Here is a 16,952-nt window from a genome sequence, read left to right on the forward strand (position 1 = left end):
CGGGGAATTGAACCCAGGGCTTCATGTATGCGAGGCAAGCACTCTTACCACTAGGCCATATCCTCAGCCCTATTCACACTTAAAAAAAAATTTTTTTTTATTGTCAAACTGATGTACAGAGAGGTTACAGTTTCATACGTTAGGCATTGGATACATTCTTGTACTGTTTGTTACCTCCTCCCTCATTGCCCCCATTCACACTTTTAGAAAAGTCTTCTGGGAATCTGTCCTGCTTGAACTAGGGCCTGGGTGTTGCCCCTGAGTTGATTTTGTTTTGTTTTTTCTCTAGGCTAATGCTCTACCACTTGAGCCACTTTTAGCTTTTTGGTGGTTAATTGAGATCAAAGTCACAAAGACTTACTGTCCTGGCTGGTTTCAAACCATGACCCTTAAGTTCTCAGCATCCTGAGTAGCTAGGCATTACAGGCTTGAGATATTGGTGCCTGACCCAGTACACTTTTAAGTACCATTTTTAATTACATTGATTGCTTCTGTCACTACCACTTTGTCTTCTTACTGTGTTGTCTTCTTACTGTTTTTTTTAGGGTTTAGTGAAAGAAGCCAATACTTTAGTGTAGTCAGGAAGCAGAGCCAATGTGTCTTTAAGTAACAACTTCTGTGTTTATCACATACACACACACACACACACACATGTCCTGAGCTTGGCATTCTCACTCCTAAATTCTGACTGGTATACCCAGTTGATGTACTTTTTAATCTCTCTAATTCACCAGTTTACTTAAAATACAATATGTAAAAATTTGCTCCAGATTCAGTCCTAAACCTGTTCATCAAATTTTTTTTTTTTTTTTTTTTTTTTTGCCAGTCCTGGGGCTTGGACTCAGGGCCTGAGCACTGTCCCTGGCTTCTTTTTGCTCAAGGCCAGTACTCTGCCACTTGAGCAGCGCCACTTCTGGCCATTTTCTGTATATGTGGTGCTGGGGAATCGAACCCAGGGCCTCATGTATATGAGGCAGGCACTCTTCCCACTAGGCCATATCCCCAGCCCAAATTTTTGGACTTTTAATTATTATTATTATTTTAAACTCAGGCTAAAAATTTAGTATATTCTTAAACATCTTTTTCTCTCCTGCTCTACGTCTTGTCCATCAGCAGATCTGTTATCCCAGAACATTTCCAAATCCTGACAATGACTGCTCTGGATAGTCATCTCTGTTTAGATTGAGTAGTTAAGAAAATCCTTTGAGATGCCATTGAAATTTCAGCGTACATGTCAAAAAGGAAATGGTTTTGTGAAAATGAGGATGCTGTATATTTGCATTTGTTTTCCTTCCCTTTTTTACTCCTATGATATATTTTCAAAGTGAATGCACAGTAGACCGAAAAATAGAGGAACTTGGTATATAATAAAAGGCTTTTATATAGTTTACTCATTTTTTTTGGTGGTAGTACTGGGGCTTGAACTCAGGAACTCATATGACCTTGCTTAGCTTTTTTTTTTTCCCCATTCAAGGCTGGCACTCTGCCACTTTATCATACTTCCATTTCTGGCCTTTTGGAGGTTAGTATAAGATGTACAGATGAGGAGCCTAATTCCAAACATAGCTCGTAAGAGAGTGAATACTTGGGAGTGGGTTTGAAATTGGTTACACATTTGCTATTCGTGTACATGTCCAGTGAATATCATCAAAGATTGGTCAGTTGGGGTCATTATACTGAAGTAGATACTGGCATTTAGGGATCAGGTGGCCAGCTGCTTGCCACTGTGGGTTTCCAGCGATACTTGGCATTTAACTGGATTGAGACAGTAGTAGACATAGTGGTTTGGGCTGTGCCTTATTCTTTGGCAGCAGCATCTTTGTGCCTGGGTACACAATTGTGTCTATCAAATAGCATTTAAAAACTAGTAAGTCAGCAAAAATTAAAAATATGAAGCATGAAAAGTGTGGCTTTTGGAATGTAAATTGGTACAACTATTTCTACTTAAAATTTAGTTTACTTTAGCAATTCTATTTCTAGGGGTTTACTGTAGAGAAATTCTTACAAATTTGGATAAGAAGACATATACTGGATTGTTTCATAAGCATCAGTGTTTGAAAGTAAAAATTAGGAAATAAATTGATTAATAGATGGATAAGTAAAAATGTATTTTAAAGGAATTAATTAGCTACAGTGAATAAACTATAATCATACCAATGAAATAGCTGTATCAAAATACACATCAAAATATTAAATGAAGCTGGGCACTAGTGGCTCACATCTGTAATCTTAGCTACTAAGGAGGCTGGTTTGAAGCCAACCCAGGCAGGAAAGTCTGTGAGACTCTTATCTCCAAAGCCACCACCAGAAAACTGGAAGTGGAGCTGTGGCTCCAAGTAGTAGAGTGTTATCCTTGAGCAAAAAAGCTTAGGGACAGCACTCAGGCCCTGAGTTCAAACCTCATGACTGACCTCCACCCCTCCAAAATTATATATAATGAATACAAGTCAAGTGTAGAATACTATTTGTATAGTTTTAAAAGGTACAGAATCTTACCATTTAAATGTATTCATGTGTAGCAATTGTCTGAAAACATAAAAGACAGGAAAACATTTAGTTTTGGATAATATTATCTCTGAAAAGGGAGGAAGAGGAATGGGGTTGGTCCGATTGGGTCATACATGAAGCTCCGTAGCTAGATGTGATTATAACTGTAATCCTAGTGGAAAGCTGCAGCAAGAGGATCTTCAGCCTGGGCTATCTCTAAGACTTTTTTCTAAAAACAAACAAAATCAAGGTTAAAGAACCTCTGTAGAGGGGCAATGTAGCTTAGTGGTAGAGTGCTTGACTACCATGCACGAAGAAGCCCTGGGTTCAATTCCTCAGTATCACATAAACAGAAAAGGCTGGAATTGTCACTGTGGCTCAAGTAGCGTGCTAGCCTTGAGCAAAAGAAGCTCATGTTCCAGGACAGTGCCCAGGCCCTTAGTTCAAGCCCCAGGACTAGCAAAAAAAAAAAAAAAAAAAAAAAAAAGGTTGTATTTGTATGGATATAAACATACATATATACAGTGGGTATGGTGGCTCACACTTACATTTCTACTTAAGAACTGAGATCGAGTAGATTGTATTTTGAGGTTAGCACAAGCAAAAAGATGGCAAGACCCTAACTCAGCCGATAAAAAGCTGAGTACAGCCACTAATCTGTCATCCCAGCTATGTGGGTAGCATAAATAGGAAGATTTTGGTCCAGGCCCATCCAGGCAAAAAGTGGGCTCTGTATCTGTGGCAAGTGCAAGGCTCTGAGTTCAAATACTGCCCAAAACATAAAATGTAAGTACATAATATTTGAAAAACATGTGCAAATGCATATGTATGTCTCTCTATATAGAGAGAATACATACATGCATACATATTGTGTGTGTGTGTGTGTGTTGGGCTGGTGACTTGGTTCAAGTTCTAGAATACTTGCCCAGAAAAACACTTCAAACCCTTGAGTTCAAACCCCTGTACTTAAAAAGCAACAAAATAACTAGTGAAGATCAACCAGGAAATAAATGTATTATGCAGTGAACAAAGAAAGAGAGCTATCTGCTTTTCCTAAGAACATTCCAGCCAGCCAAGGCAGAGAGGTCAGCAAAGGGATAAGCTGAGAAGGAGCTGCTAGGAAATAAAGAGTGGAATGTCATGAAAGCCAAGATATGCGAATGTTTCAAATGAGAGATACAGTTGTTTGGTAGAGGACTACAGAAATTGCCTCATTTTCATAGTTTATCTTTGAACAGTATTGAGATGGTATCATTTTTTTTTCCATGTTAGGTTCATTTTCTTGGAAATAGTTTTTTGGGAGGTGCTAATACTAGGACTTTAACTCAGGGCTTGCAGTTTGGCTTGCTTGCTTGCTCATGGCTGGCACAGTATCTCTTGTGCCACACCTTCAGTCTGGTTTTTTGAGGTTTTTTTTTTTTTTTCTGGTTAGTTGAAGATAGAGCCTTTCAGACTTTTCTCCCCCAGCTGACTTTGGATTACAGGTATGAGCCACTAGTACCCAGAAAAAATAGATTTCATTTCTTTTTCTTTTTCCATCTTCTCTCCCTCTTCTCCTCCCTCCCTCCCTTTCTCTCTCTCTCTCTTTCTTGAATGTGTTATGTGTTGGTACTTGGGCTTGCACACAGGGCGTACTGCTCTTGCTTTACCATTTGAGTCATACCTCTACTTATAACCATTTTGCTGCTTAGATTTGTCTACTTTGAACCTAACCCTCAGATCTCAGACTCCTGAGTAGGATTATAGGTGTGAACCACTGGTGCTCTGCTGAAAGTAGATTTCTTGAAAGTAGAATCACTACTTTTTCTGAGCCAATAGAGAATCTAGGTCTTGGGGCTGGGAATATGACCTAGTGGTACAGTGCTTGCCTCATATACATGAAGCCCTGGGTTCAATTCCTCAGCACCACATATATAGAAAAAGCTAGAAGTGGCACTATGTCAAGTGGTAGAGTGCTATCCTTGAGCGAAAAGAAGCCAGGGACAGTGCTTAGGCCCTGAGTTCAAGCCTCAGGACTGGCAAAAAAAAAGTTCGAGAATCTAGGCCTTGCTAGACACCCAAGTAGTTGTAAATAGGTTGACTTAAGTAACATACTCTGAGAGCTAGTTATTTCCTGCTATCTTTCAGTTTTGAATATCTAGAACTCATGTAGACACATGGTCACTTTTTTGAGATTTCTTATTTTGAGAAGCTTTACATGGTGGATTTAAAGAAAATTTAGTGTTAGGAAAGAAAGACACAAGAAAAGTAAAATAGTCTTCTTTCAGATCCTATAGTAAAATTTACCCCTGGCTTTAGCTGCCATTCACCTTCCTTTCTTGGCTGACATATTGTTAGCTTATCTGCCATAGAATTTTCACTGTTTTGTGTAATAGAGGAAAGATTGTATGATCATTTTATTTATTTATTTATTTATTTTTTGCCAGTCCTGGGGCGTGGCTTCAGGGCTTGAGCACTGTCCCTGGCTTCTTTTTGCTCTTGAGCCACAGCACCACTGCTGGCTTTTTCTGTATATGTGGTGCTGAGGAATTGAACCCAGGGTTTCATGTATCTGAGATGAGTACTTTACCACTAGGCCATATTGGCACCTGGTTCCTCCCAAAGGTTTTGACTGAATGCTGTTCAAAGGTTTCCTTAGAGAAGTATTCCTGACAGCCGCCCTGACTTCACCCCTCCAAGTCACATAGCCCATTGTTCCTGAGCTTTGAATATTCATGTGTTCAAATCAAGCTTCTCTGATTTTTGATACTATGTAGGATGGATATCTGACTGCAGGAGTTGGTCATGATATCCTTTTGTATTCTAGTGAAAGGCAAAGAACAAGAGAAGACCTCAGATGTCACATCCACTAAAGGTGAGTTCAGTTGAATTACAGTGTATTAAAAAGTGATGTGCTTTGCATTTAGGAGCTCTTGTAAACTTCTACCTTCTTTTGGCATTAATCATTTCTGCCTTCATTTATAATTATTTGATAGTTACATTTCCCTCTTTAACCTGCATACACTTTAACAGCTAACACATTATAGGCTTTTACTGATCCTTTTTGGCAATCTCATGATTACAATGAACTAGAGTTCTCGTTTCATAAATTTGTTTGTTCTTTATGTGATTAGTTGATTTGATTCAATAAAACAAAAAAAGATCATTCTGACAACAGAAAAAGCACCCTCACCTATACAAGCCATTGTTTTCTATTTATTCAGAAATGTGGATCATTATAGTTTTCTATTTTTATTGGCCTGACTTTGGATTTTATTTGTAATACTTTGTTGCCATTAATATACTGTCCTTATTTACAAGCTATTATATGATTTCTTTAGATTGTAGGTTCTGCTCTCTTTTTGATTCATTTTGTTATGTCTAGTGTACTGGGAATATGTGAACATTGTAATGCAAAATATTTTCCATAGTCACTTTATATAAATTTTATTAATTTCATAAATATAACATACATAGAATCTGTAGATTGCTACTTAGATTTTTTCTTTCCAGTGTTTATTTGTTGTATTGCCAGCATTGAATGTTTATGTATTCACTTTGCCACAAAGAGATTAATTTTCAAGATTAAGGAAAAGTAACTTTTTAAAGTAGTTGTAAAAAGGAGACTCAATTCAACAAGTCAGATTATGGGTTCATTGCATCTTGATCATTGTTACCCCCCCAAAAAAACAGTTTATGGCTTCATTGTATGCTTTTTTTTTAGTTTTTATTGTTATAAAGGTGATGTACAGAGGGGTTACTGTTATATAAGTTATATAAGTTCCTTTTTGAACAAAGTCACCTCTCTCCCAGTTTTTCCCTCCCATCTTCACCTGCAAGTTGAATAGTTCATTTTCAACATAGTATCTAGTGAGTACCACTGCTTCCTTTGTTCACCTTTTGTCTCTCCATTTCTGTGCCCTTCCTTATCCTCCCAAAGACAGATAAAGGAACAAACAAGATACAAAGAAAGGAAAACAAAGAAGAAAATCCTCTTGTTTCCGTTTCCTGGTTGTCTGCTTATTTTTGATAAGTTAAAATAAACTTGGCTGGATTCCATATAAGTTTAGACTGCCTTCTTTAAGCCAAATGTGACTTGCAGTGGTACAGGCCGAAAGCATTGAGAAAGTAGAACCATGTGTAGACTGCATTTGATTGTAGTAAAGGCAGAAACTGAAGTCTTCAGCAGTTAAAACACTAGTCCTCTACTTTCAAGTTTGCTATCAGCTGTCTGACCTTAGTAACTTATATAATTTTCTTTAGATTCTTTGTTTATATAGTGAGAGTATTGGCCTCATTCTGTTTTCTAAATGGACTTCTAAACCTTTTTAAAATCCATATTCCTGTTCTCTTGATGACAATACATCAAGACATAAGCATCATAGACTTAACCTTAGGAAAATAAAAAAGCAGTACAGGAAACAGCTCCTCAACATGTTTGTAGCTTGAGTAGGACAAACTTAGACACAGAACAAAAGCAAATAAAGCAAAATAATAAGCACCATAAATAGCACATCTTTTCTATTCTAGCTATTAGACAAATCATGTGGTTATTACAGTATAAAAGACTTGGGTCTATCCTATATTGAATTTACAGATTGATAAAGGAGAGGAACACTAATCAAATAATTTGGCAGCTGGCTTGTGCTACATTGGTAGTGATAGGAATAAAGAAATCTGGGCATAGTAGAAAAAAATTAAGAAGTGAATAGAACTTGGTTATTGATTAAACAGCAAGTGTGACGAGAGACAGACTTAAGGTTGGTTGCTACCTCTGGCTTGCCAAGCTAGGAAATTATATGTTCAGTCTTGGAATGCTATTGAGTGGGAAGTGCTTTTGAGTCACTTATTACATATAACTATATATAGATATATACTAATTTTAGGGTTTGGATTTACTAACTGAAGGTAAGAAACTGTAGAGGATGTAGGTTGAAATATCACCTTATTCTTTACTAGTTCATTGACTTAAGGAAAATAGTTAGCTTTTTTTACACTTTTTACTTCACTTTCAAAATGGTAAATACCAGCCCTACAGGATTGTTACGAGAGACAAAAAGCAAAATTGCCTAGCACCAGTGGCTCATATCTGTATTCCTATCAGGAGGCTGAGATTTGAGGGTACAGTTCAAAGCTAGCCTTGGGCAGGAAAGTCCATGAGACTCTTATCTCCAGTTAAAAAGCCAGAAGTGGAGATATGACTCAAGTGGTAGAGCTCTAGTCTTGAGCAAAAAAGCTTAGGGATGGTGCCCAGGCCCTGAGTTCAAGCCCCAGCACCAGCACACACACAAAAAAATTAAAATTAAGTAAAGATAAATTGCAATAGTGTCTTAACTAGTCTGTAGTAAGTACCTAGTTAATAGCAATTCTTGTCTAGTGTAAACACAGGAGTCCTTCAGTTGTTAAATTAGTAAATCAAGCAAAATATCATAAAGAGTTCAGGCAAATTTCTGAAGTTTAGAAAGGATGTCATGACTTAGGCTGTATAAAAGTTGAAGAATTAAGCCAGGCACTGGTGGCTCAAGGCTCCAGCTACTCAGGAGGCTGAGATTTGAGAATCACAGTTTGAAACCAGCCAGGGCAGGAAAGTCTGAGAAACTCTCTAATCACAGAAAAAGCTGGAAATGGTGCAGTGGCTCAAGTGGTAGAGGGAAAAGGAGCTCAGGGACAGGGCCCAAGCCTAGAGTTCAAGCTCTAGGACCGGCAAAAGCAACCAACAATAAAATTGAAGAATTAGAAGGGCTTGAATGATTTTTTTCTCCCTATGAGCTTAGCTTTTATTTTATTTTCTGAATATATATTGGGCAGAAAGGCCGTCAGATTAAGGAAATGTAAGATTCTACAGAAAGAGAGATGAGGTTATAGAGAGTCATGAAGACCAGAAGAGAGAAAGTTGAGCCAGATAAGACAGGGAGCCACTGTAGGCCTTTGAATAGCACTGAGACCCTACAGGTTTTTTTGAAATACAGAAATACCTATACTAAGGGTTGGTGTTAAAAATAAACATGTAAGGTGGGTGCTGGTGGCTTATACCTATAATCCTAGCTACTCAGGAGACTGAAATCAGGGATGCCAGTTCAAAGCCATTGGGCAAACAAGTCTAAGACTCTTTATCTCCAATTAACCAGCAAAAAGCCAGAAGTGGAGGCATGGTTCAAATGGTAAAGTACCAGTCTTGAGTACAGACACCAAGTAAGAGCATGAGACCCTGAATTCAAGCTCCAGTACTTGTACTACATAAATAAATGAGTAAATAAACAAGTAAATGTCTAAGCTCTTGAAGGAAAAGACAAGATATCGACAGGTAAACCAACTCTGTAGAAAGGAATTGGACCATGGTTTGGGGCTTTGGAGACTGGTGGGCTGAACATAGGATAATTAGAAGAATTAGTTTACCTTAATATGTTGGGCTTGAGGTGGCAAAGTCAAAAGTGGGAATGTCCAATAATAAATAGACACATAAGATCAGAACTCAGGTCAAAGGATTAGTCTGAGAGACAGTTATCTCTTTCAGGTTTGTGTGTGAGTGTGCGTGTGCATGCTCATGCCAGTCTTAGGGCTTGAACTCGGGTGGGTGCTGTCCACTTGAACCACAGCTCTACTTTTGGCTTTTTGGAGGTTAATTGAAAATAAGAGTCTCATGGACTTTCCTGTCGGGCTGGTTTTGAACCTTTATCTTCATATCTCAGCCGCCAGAGTAGCTAGGATTATAGGTGTGAGCCACTGGCATGTGGCTCAAGTTCTATTTTTGATACATTATTTTGAAAGTTATAAATAATATTTAGAATGTTGGCTTTCCAGTGTCCTTCTTTTTTTTTTTTTTTTGGCCAGTCGTGGGCCTTGGACTCAGGGCCTGAGCACTGTCCCTGGCTTCTTCCCGCTCAAGGCTAGCACTCTGCCACTTGAGCCACAGCGCCGCTTCTGGCCGTTTTCTGTATATGTGGTGCTGGGGAATCGAACCTACGGCCTCGTGTATCCGAGGCAGGCACTCTTGCCACTAGGCTATATCCCCAGCCCATCCAGTGTCCTTCTTGATTGAGGTATATGTTAATTATTTTTGTTGAGTGCATTAAGTAAAATGTTAGAAAATCTAATTTTTGAAGTTTTCTTAAAGGCCTTTTGTAAGAATTTTAGGTTATCAACTTGTGTTTAATTTTTAATGATTTTTTTTGAAAAATTACAGCTTCAATATCTGTACATTCCCCACAAAAAAGCACTAAAAATCATGCCTTGCTGGAGGCTGCAGGACCAAGTCATGTCGCAATCAATGCCATTTCTGCCAACATGGACTCCTTTTCAAGTAGCAGGACAGCAACCCTTAAGAAGCAGCCAAGTCATATGGAGGCTGCTCATTTTGGGGACCTGGGTAAGTGCCTGTGACATGCTAGAGGTGTGTGTGTATGTGTGTATATCTATGTGTACACACACACCTATATGTAATATGTGCATGCCCTTTAGACAAGACATAAGTATAAAATATTCTAAAACATGTACAAAGATGTATATATAAGTCTATATAAGGCAATTCATATTATTGTTCATGATAGTCAAAACCAGGAAGAATACTTGTTGATAAAGAAATAGTAAAATTGTGATTTCCTCATGTTCTGGTATACAGTGTACCCATTTTAAAGTCTTTTATGGAAAACTGTAATGTTAAAGATATGTTAAAGTGATAAAAGCAGTACATATAATGTGCTTAGTCACATCCTTGTTAAATGTAGGAGATTCTTTTTTCTAGGTATTACTCAAATTTCTGTACCTGCATCATGGTGTTACAAAATGATCAAAATTCATAAATTAATTGGCTTGCAATAGAATTATCCCCTTGAAGGTGGTGGTATGGCCCAAGTGGTAGAGTGCCAACCATGAGCAAAACAGCTAAACAAGTGTGCAAGGCCCTGAGTTCAAGCCCCAGTACTGAAATAAAAAATAAAAGATTACCCCATCTTGACAGCTCTGCTTAACTGCTTTATAGTCACAGACAGGATGTCAGTTTTTTTGTGGGACACACTCAGTAGTATACTGCAGATAGAATGTTTATTGGACACAAAGTAAAACTATACATTTTCCTGGTGGGAGTGTTTAGTAGTACAGCCACTCTGGAAAATAGGTTGGCAGTTTCTTGCAAAGCAAAATATATAATTACCATATGACTCACTAATTGTACTCTGGCATTTATCTCAGAAAACTGAAAAATTTTGTTCACAAAAACCTGCAGATGAATGTTCATGGCAGCTTAATAGTGAAAAAGTATCTTTCAACAGGTAAATGGACTGATTTTTTAAGCCATGGAATAGTCAGAAAGAATAAACTATTAGTAACACAGCCACTTGAATGAATCTTGAGAATTATTCTGAGAGATAAAAACTACTTTTGAAAGGTCACAAAACAGGACTCCATTGTACATAGCATTCTTTTGTTTATTTGTTTGTTGTTTTGTTTTTTTGTCATGGAGCTGGAACTCTGGGCCTGGGCACTGTCCCTGAGCTCTTCAGCTCAAGGCTAGCACTCTACCACTTGAGCCACAGTGCCTCTTCTAGCTTTCTGTTGATTAATTGGAGATAAGAGTCTGACAGACTTTCCTGACCAGGCTAGCTTTGAACTGTGATCCTCAGATCTCAGCCTCCTGAGTAGCTAGGATTACAGGCATGTGCCACCAGTACACGCCTCTTTGGGTTGCTTTACCCAGATTGTCCTTCCAGAACCTTCAAGGGGTTTTCACCAAGTACCATGGCAGGGAGTAAAGTTGACTCTGCCACTAAGTCCTCCACCTGATTGATCCTACTCACCTTTGGGCTAGATAAGACTGTCTTACACTGCCAGCCTGGGCAGTGTAAAACACACTATTTAAAAAGTAGATAAAAGAAAAATGAGCTGAGGGTGTGGTTCCAGTGATGAGGGTCTGAGGTCAATCCCCAGTACCACCAAAATAAAAAACCTGTGGTCAGATTTGTTATTGAAAGAGATATGATGATTGAGTAACAATATACTTTTTAGTAATTTAAATAAATTTTAGAGAGTTTGTTTTCTTTGTCATATTTAGAAATCAGAACCATAGTACTTCTAATTCTTTACTCATTTTAATTGCTAGAAGTAAAGTTTGAGACCTCTGGTTACTACTGTTGCTGAAAGTGATTGGCTAATGTTTAGATCTGAAATTATTTGTTACTGAACTGCTGATTCTTTTGCTTCTGTCTTTTAGGCAGATCTTGTCTGGACTACCAGACTCAAGAGACCAAATCAAGTCTTTCAAAAACCCTTGAACAAGTCTTGCATGACACTGTTGTCCTCCCATATTTCATTCAATTCATGGAACTTCGGAGAATGGAGCATTTGGTTAAATTTTGGCTGGAAGCTGAAAGTTTTCACTCTACAACTTGGTCCAGAATAAGAGCACACAGTCTGAACACAGTGAAGCAGAGTTCACTGGCTGAGCCTGTCTCTCCATCTAAAAAGCACCAAACTACAGCATCTCTTATAACTGAATCTCTTGACAAGAGGTTGGAGGATTCTTACTCTACCCAATTGCTTATGACTCAATCAGAAGGAATTGACCTAAATAATAGAACTAACAACACTCAGAATCACTTACTGCTTTCCCAGGAATGTGATAGTGCCCATTCTCTCCTTGAAATGGCCAGAGCAGGAGCTCATCAAGTTTCCCTGGATACCCAAGAATCCGCTTCCAAACTTACAGTAGCCAGTAGAAATATTCCCTCTTCTCCACTGAAAGAATTATCAGGAAAACTAATGAAAAGTAAGTGGCTTTCTCTCTCTCTTTGCTCATTCATGTATCTAAGATGATAAATAACAAAAGGATTGGAATACTACCTTTTCTCCTTTAATAGTTTGCAGATTAGGGGGCAGATCAGGCTAGTATATGAAAAAGGAACAGGAGAAATGTCTTGAGGGACTTCATCCTTTAAGAGGTGTATTAGAACTGACAACTGTAGCAGAATCAGTCATGCTTTTTTCTTTCATAGATTTGGAAATCAAACCATTATCCAGGTAGTTATTTCTTCTCTGTGTCAATTATATTACTATTTTACCACACTTTGCAGACTAAAGTTTTCATTTTTCTTGGTATGAGTTCAGGACCTCAAAGTTACCAAGCAGACATTCTACCAATTGAGCCATTTGACTTGCCTTTTATTTCTTTTTATAGTTCTGAGATGGAGACTTGAACTCTGAACCTGATTATTTAGCTCATTAGCTAGTGCTCTACCAACAAAGCCATGCCTCCACCCCATTTTCCTTTTTTACATTGGTTATTTTTTTGTATATATATATATATATATATATATATTTTTTTTTTTTTTACTGGTACTAGTACTTGAACTCAGGGCCTGGTGCTGTTACTTATGACTGAAACAGCATTTTCTTTGCTGTTTCATTGGAGATAAGAGTTTCAGATTTGTCTGCCAAAGCTTGCTTTGAAATGAGATCTTCATACTTCAGCCTCCTAAGTAGTTAAAATTGTTGGCATGAACCACTGTCACATGACTTGCATTGGTAATTTATTTATATTTTAAAGTTTTACTTTGTGCAAGTACTAGGGCACCAACTTTGAGTGAAAAGCCAAGTAAGAATAAGAGACTTGCCCTGTGTTCAAGCCCCAATACAGGCATTAAAAAGAAAGAAGGAGGGCTGGGGATATGGCCTAGTGGCAAGAGTGCCTGCCTCGGATACACGAGGCCCTAGGTTCGATTCCCCAGCACCACATATACAGAAAACCGCCAGAAGCGGTGCTGTGGCTCAAGCGGCAGAGTGCTAGCCTTGAGCGAGAAGAAGCCAGGGACAGTGCTCAGGCCCTGAGTCCAAGGCCCAGGACTGGCCAAAAAAAAAAAAAAAAAAAAAAAGAAAGAAGGAAAACATCAAGATAGGAATGGAGTTACTAAGGAAATATTAATTATTTTTCTGTTTTCATTGTTACTTTTATATATAGTAAATTTGACCTTTTAAAAATGCATACTTGCGGGCTGGGGATATAGCCTAGCGGCAAGAGTGCCAGCCTCGGATACACGAGGCCCTAGGTTAGATTCCCCAGCACCACATATACAGAAAACGGCCAGAAGCGGCACTGTGGCTCAAGTGGCAGAGTGCTAGCCTTGAGCGGGAAGAAGCCAGGGACAGTGCTCAGGCCCTGAGTCCAAGGCCCAGGACTGGCAAAAAAAAAAAAAAAAAAATGCATACTTGGGCTGGGAATATGGCCTAGTGGCAAGAGTGCTCACCTCGTATACATGAAGCCCTGGGTTTGATTCCCCAGCACCACATATGTAGAAAATGGCCAGAAGTGGCACTGTAGCTCAAGTGGCAGAGTGCTAGCCTTGAGCAAAAAAGAAGCCAGGGACAGTACTCAGGCCCTGAGTTTAAGGCCCAGGGCTGGCCAAAAAAAAAAAGCATGCTTGTATAAGGTATGTTTTTGTTTACTTGTTTTTAAGAAAGGGTCTTACTGTGTAGCCAGGCTGGCCTTAAACTCTTTATTCTCCTGCTTAGGATTCCAAGTAAGGGATACAGGCATCTGCCACCATTCCCATTTTACATGAATGAATTTTAATGCATATATAGATGCCTGTAACTATCACAATAGTCAAGACAAAGAATAGATCTGTCACCTTTATAGCCATTTTCTTCTCTATTTGGCAGCCAGCAATCTATTTTTATTCAGTAGTTTAGCCTTTTCTTTTCTTTTCTTTTTTTCTTTTGCCAGTCCTGGGCCTTGGACTTAGAGCCTGAGCACTGTCCCTGGCTTCTTTTTTGCTCAAGGCTAGCACTCTGTCACTTGAGCCACAGCGCCACTTCTGGCCTTTTCTATATATATGGTGCTGGGGAATCGAACCAAGGGCTTCAGGTATATAAGGCGAGCACTTCTACCACTAGGCCATATTCCCAGCCCTAGTTTAGCCTTTTCTGAGATGCCATGTAAGTATATTTATGCACTATATAACCTTTGAGAATGATTGGTTTGCATTTTCTCCCACTTTGAAGTCCATCCATGTTGATTATATCAGTAGTTCATTCAGGGGCTGGGAATGTGGCTTAGCGATAGAGTGCTTGCCTAGCATGCATTAAGCCCAGGGTTCAATTCCTCAGTAACATAATCAGAAAAAGCCAGAAGTATTGCTGTGACTCAAATAGTAGAGTGCTAACCTTGCGCAAAAAGAAGCCAAGGACAGTGCTCAGGCCCTGAGTTCAAGCCCCATGACTGGCACAAAAAATATAGTTCATTCATTTTTATTGCTAATTAGTATTCCTTGTCTGGATGTACTGTGAAATTGACTATTGGAGAGTATTTAGATTGTTTCTGGTTTTTGGTGATTACATCTAGGACAACTATAAGCATTTCTGCTGGTTTTGACGTGAACATAGTTTTTACTTCTAGGGTAAATATTTAGTTGCGGGTTTGCTGGATTATACGTTAAATATATAGTTATATAAGATGCTGCCATTGTCTAAGATAATATAGAGTGTACAATTTTGCTTTTATAAACACAGTATATCCAACTTCTAGTTTCATTTTCTAGTTTCATTTACTGTGAGTAGTTGGTGCTGTTAGCGTTGTTAATTTGGGGATGTTTAGCCATCTGATAGACGTGTAGTGGAATCTCATGATTTGCTTTGCTACTGCCAAATGTTTGAGTGTTTTCTGGTTTGTTTGTTTTTTGCCAGTCCTGGGCCTTCAACTTAGTCAGGGCCTGAGCATTGTCCCTGGCTTCTTTTTGCTCAAGGCTAGCACTCTACCACTTGAGCTACAGCACTACTTCTGGCCCTTTCTATGTATGTGGTGCTGAGGAAGTGTTGCTTTTTTTAATGTGTTCTTTCATGAATTGTTCAAATTTTTTCTCACAGTATATTGAACTGTTTTATTAATGTTGGGATGCTGGTGCTGGTACTGGGGCTTGAGCTCTGGGCCTCTTGCTTTCTCAGTTTTTCACTCAAGGCTGATACTTGAGCCATACCTCTGCTTCTGGCTTTTTGGTGGTATATTAGAATGTAGAGTTTCAGACTTTTCTGCTTAGGCTGGCTTCAAAATGTAGTTCTCAGATATTAGCCTTCTGAGTAGCTAGGATTACAGGCATGAGCCACCAGTGCCCAGCTGCAAATATTGAATTTTAAGAGTGTTCTGGTATGTTTCAGATAAGAGTTGTAGTATTTCTGTTATTCGAGAATGCTACTGTACAGGTTATGACTTTGACTTTTTACTCTTTTAGCTGTTTTTTACAGAGCAAAAGAACTTTTGATTTACCAATTCTTTCCTTTTATATTTTAAGGTTTGGAATCATATCTATAAGCCCTTTGTCTAATCAATTCAGGAAGATTTTCTCCTCCAAGTATTAAGATTTTACTTTTTATTTTTGCATGATCTGAGTTAAAACTGCATATGTGTGATGGTTAGGTCAAAGATTTTATTATGTATTGTTTTTTATTTTTACAAATGAATGTCTAGTTTTTCCAGCACCATTAATTGAAAGATACTCTTTTTTTTTTTTTTTTTGCCATTCCTGGGCCTTGGACTCAGGGCCTGAGCACTGTCCCTGGCTTCCTTTTTGCTCAAGGCTAGCACTCTGCCACTTGAGTCACAGCGCCACTTCTGGCCATTTTCTGTATATGTGGTGCTGGGGAATCGAACCCAGGGCTTCATATATACAAGGCAAGTGCTCTTGCCACTAGGCTATATCCCCAGCCCTGAAAGATACTCTTAACCCATTGACTTGCCTTTCTACCTTGGTCATAGTAGGCTTAGGGATCACCAAGTTTATTTCTTTGAAAATTTATTGGCTGTTCTAGGATTTTTTTCATGTAAAGTTTAGCATAATATTATATTGTGAACATCCACCAGAAAACTAGAATTCCTGCTACAGTTTTTGATGCTTTTGTGAATAGTATTGCTTAACTTTTTTTGTTGAAGATTTTTATTCCTGGTACATAGAATGTGATTTAATTTAGTAAGTAAACATTGCAGTCTGATTTTTCTAACCTACTTCTAGTAACTTTTCATAGATTTCTTGGAATTTTTTTAAAAAAATGGGTAGGTACAGAGTCTTTAGGGCCTCTTAATGTCACTCAGCTTTCCTGCTTACAGCGGTGGCTCTAACCAGTCAAGACTCTAGTGACTCATTCCTATAACTTTAGCTACTCAGAAGGCTGAGGATAGAAGTTCAAAGCTAGTTTGGGCAAGCTCAAGTGGTGAAGTACCAATCATGAGCAAAAAGCCAAAGCAAGAAAAACTACCACTTGGCAAATATTGAGGTAATATCAAATAGAATATATCTGTGGTTATCTCAAAAAGCTTTCAAATTCTGGTTTTCCTAGATATATTTCAATCAAAGCAACATGGCAAGCCAAGCCGAGTGCTGGTGGCTCATGTCTAATCCTAGTTACTCGGGAGGCTAAGATATGAGGATCATGGTTTGAAGACAGCCCAGGGAGGAAAGTTCATGAGACTCTTGTCTCCAGTAAACTACTCAGAAAAGGCCAAAGTG

The 16,952-nt window shown here is 38.6% G+C and overlaps 1 protein-coding gene across 2 annotated transcripts in view; it reads left to right on the top strand.

Moving 5' to 3' along the window:
* Positions 1 to 16,952, top strand: part of Akap10 (A-kinase anchoring protein 10) — a 61,753-nt gene that overhangs the window by 2,933 nt on the left and 41,868 nt on the right. The window contains exons 2-4 of one of the 2 annotated variants that reach the window (XM_048365163.1): positions 5,294 to 5,341; positions 9,650 to 9,832; positions 11,672 to 12,226. In XM_048365163.1, coding sequence (XP_048221120.1) covers positions 5,294 to 5,341; positions 9,650 to 9,832; positions 11,672 to 12,226 — 786 coding nt within the window. The remainder of the gene's footprint in view (positions 1 to 5,293; positions 5,342 to 9,649; positions 9,833 to 11,671; positions 12,227 to 16,952) is intronic. The other variant, XM_048365164.1, reaches the window with a different exon arrangement.

The sequence above is a fragment of the Perognathus longimembris genome, chromosome 17 (assembly GCF_023159225.1).
Source record: "Perognathus longimembris pacificus isolate PPM17 chromosome 17, ASM2315922v1, whole genome shotgun sequence".
Lineage (NCBI taxonomy): Eukaryota > Metazoa > Chordata > Mammalia > Rodentia > Heteromyidae > Perognathus > Perognathus longimembris.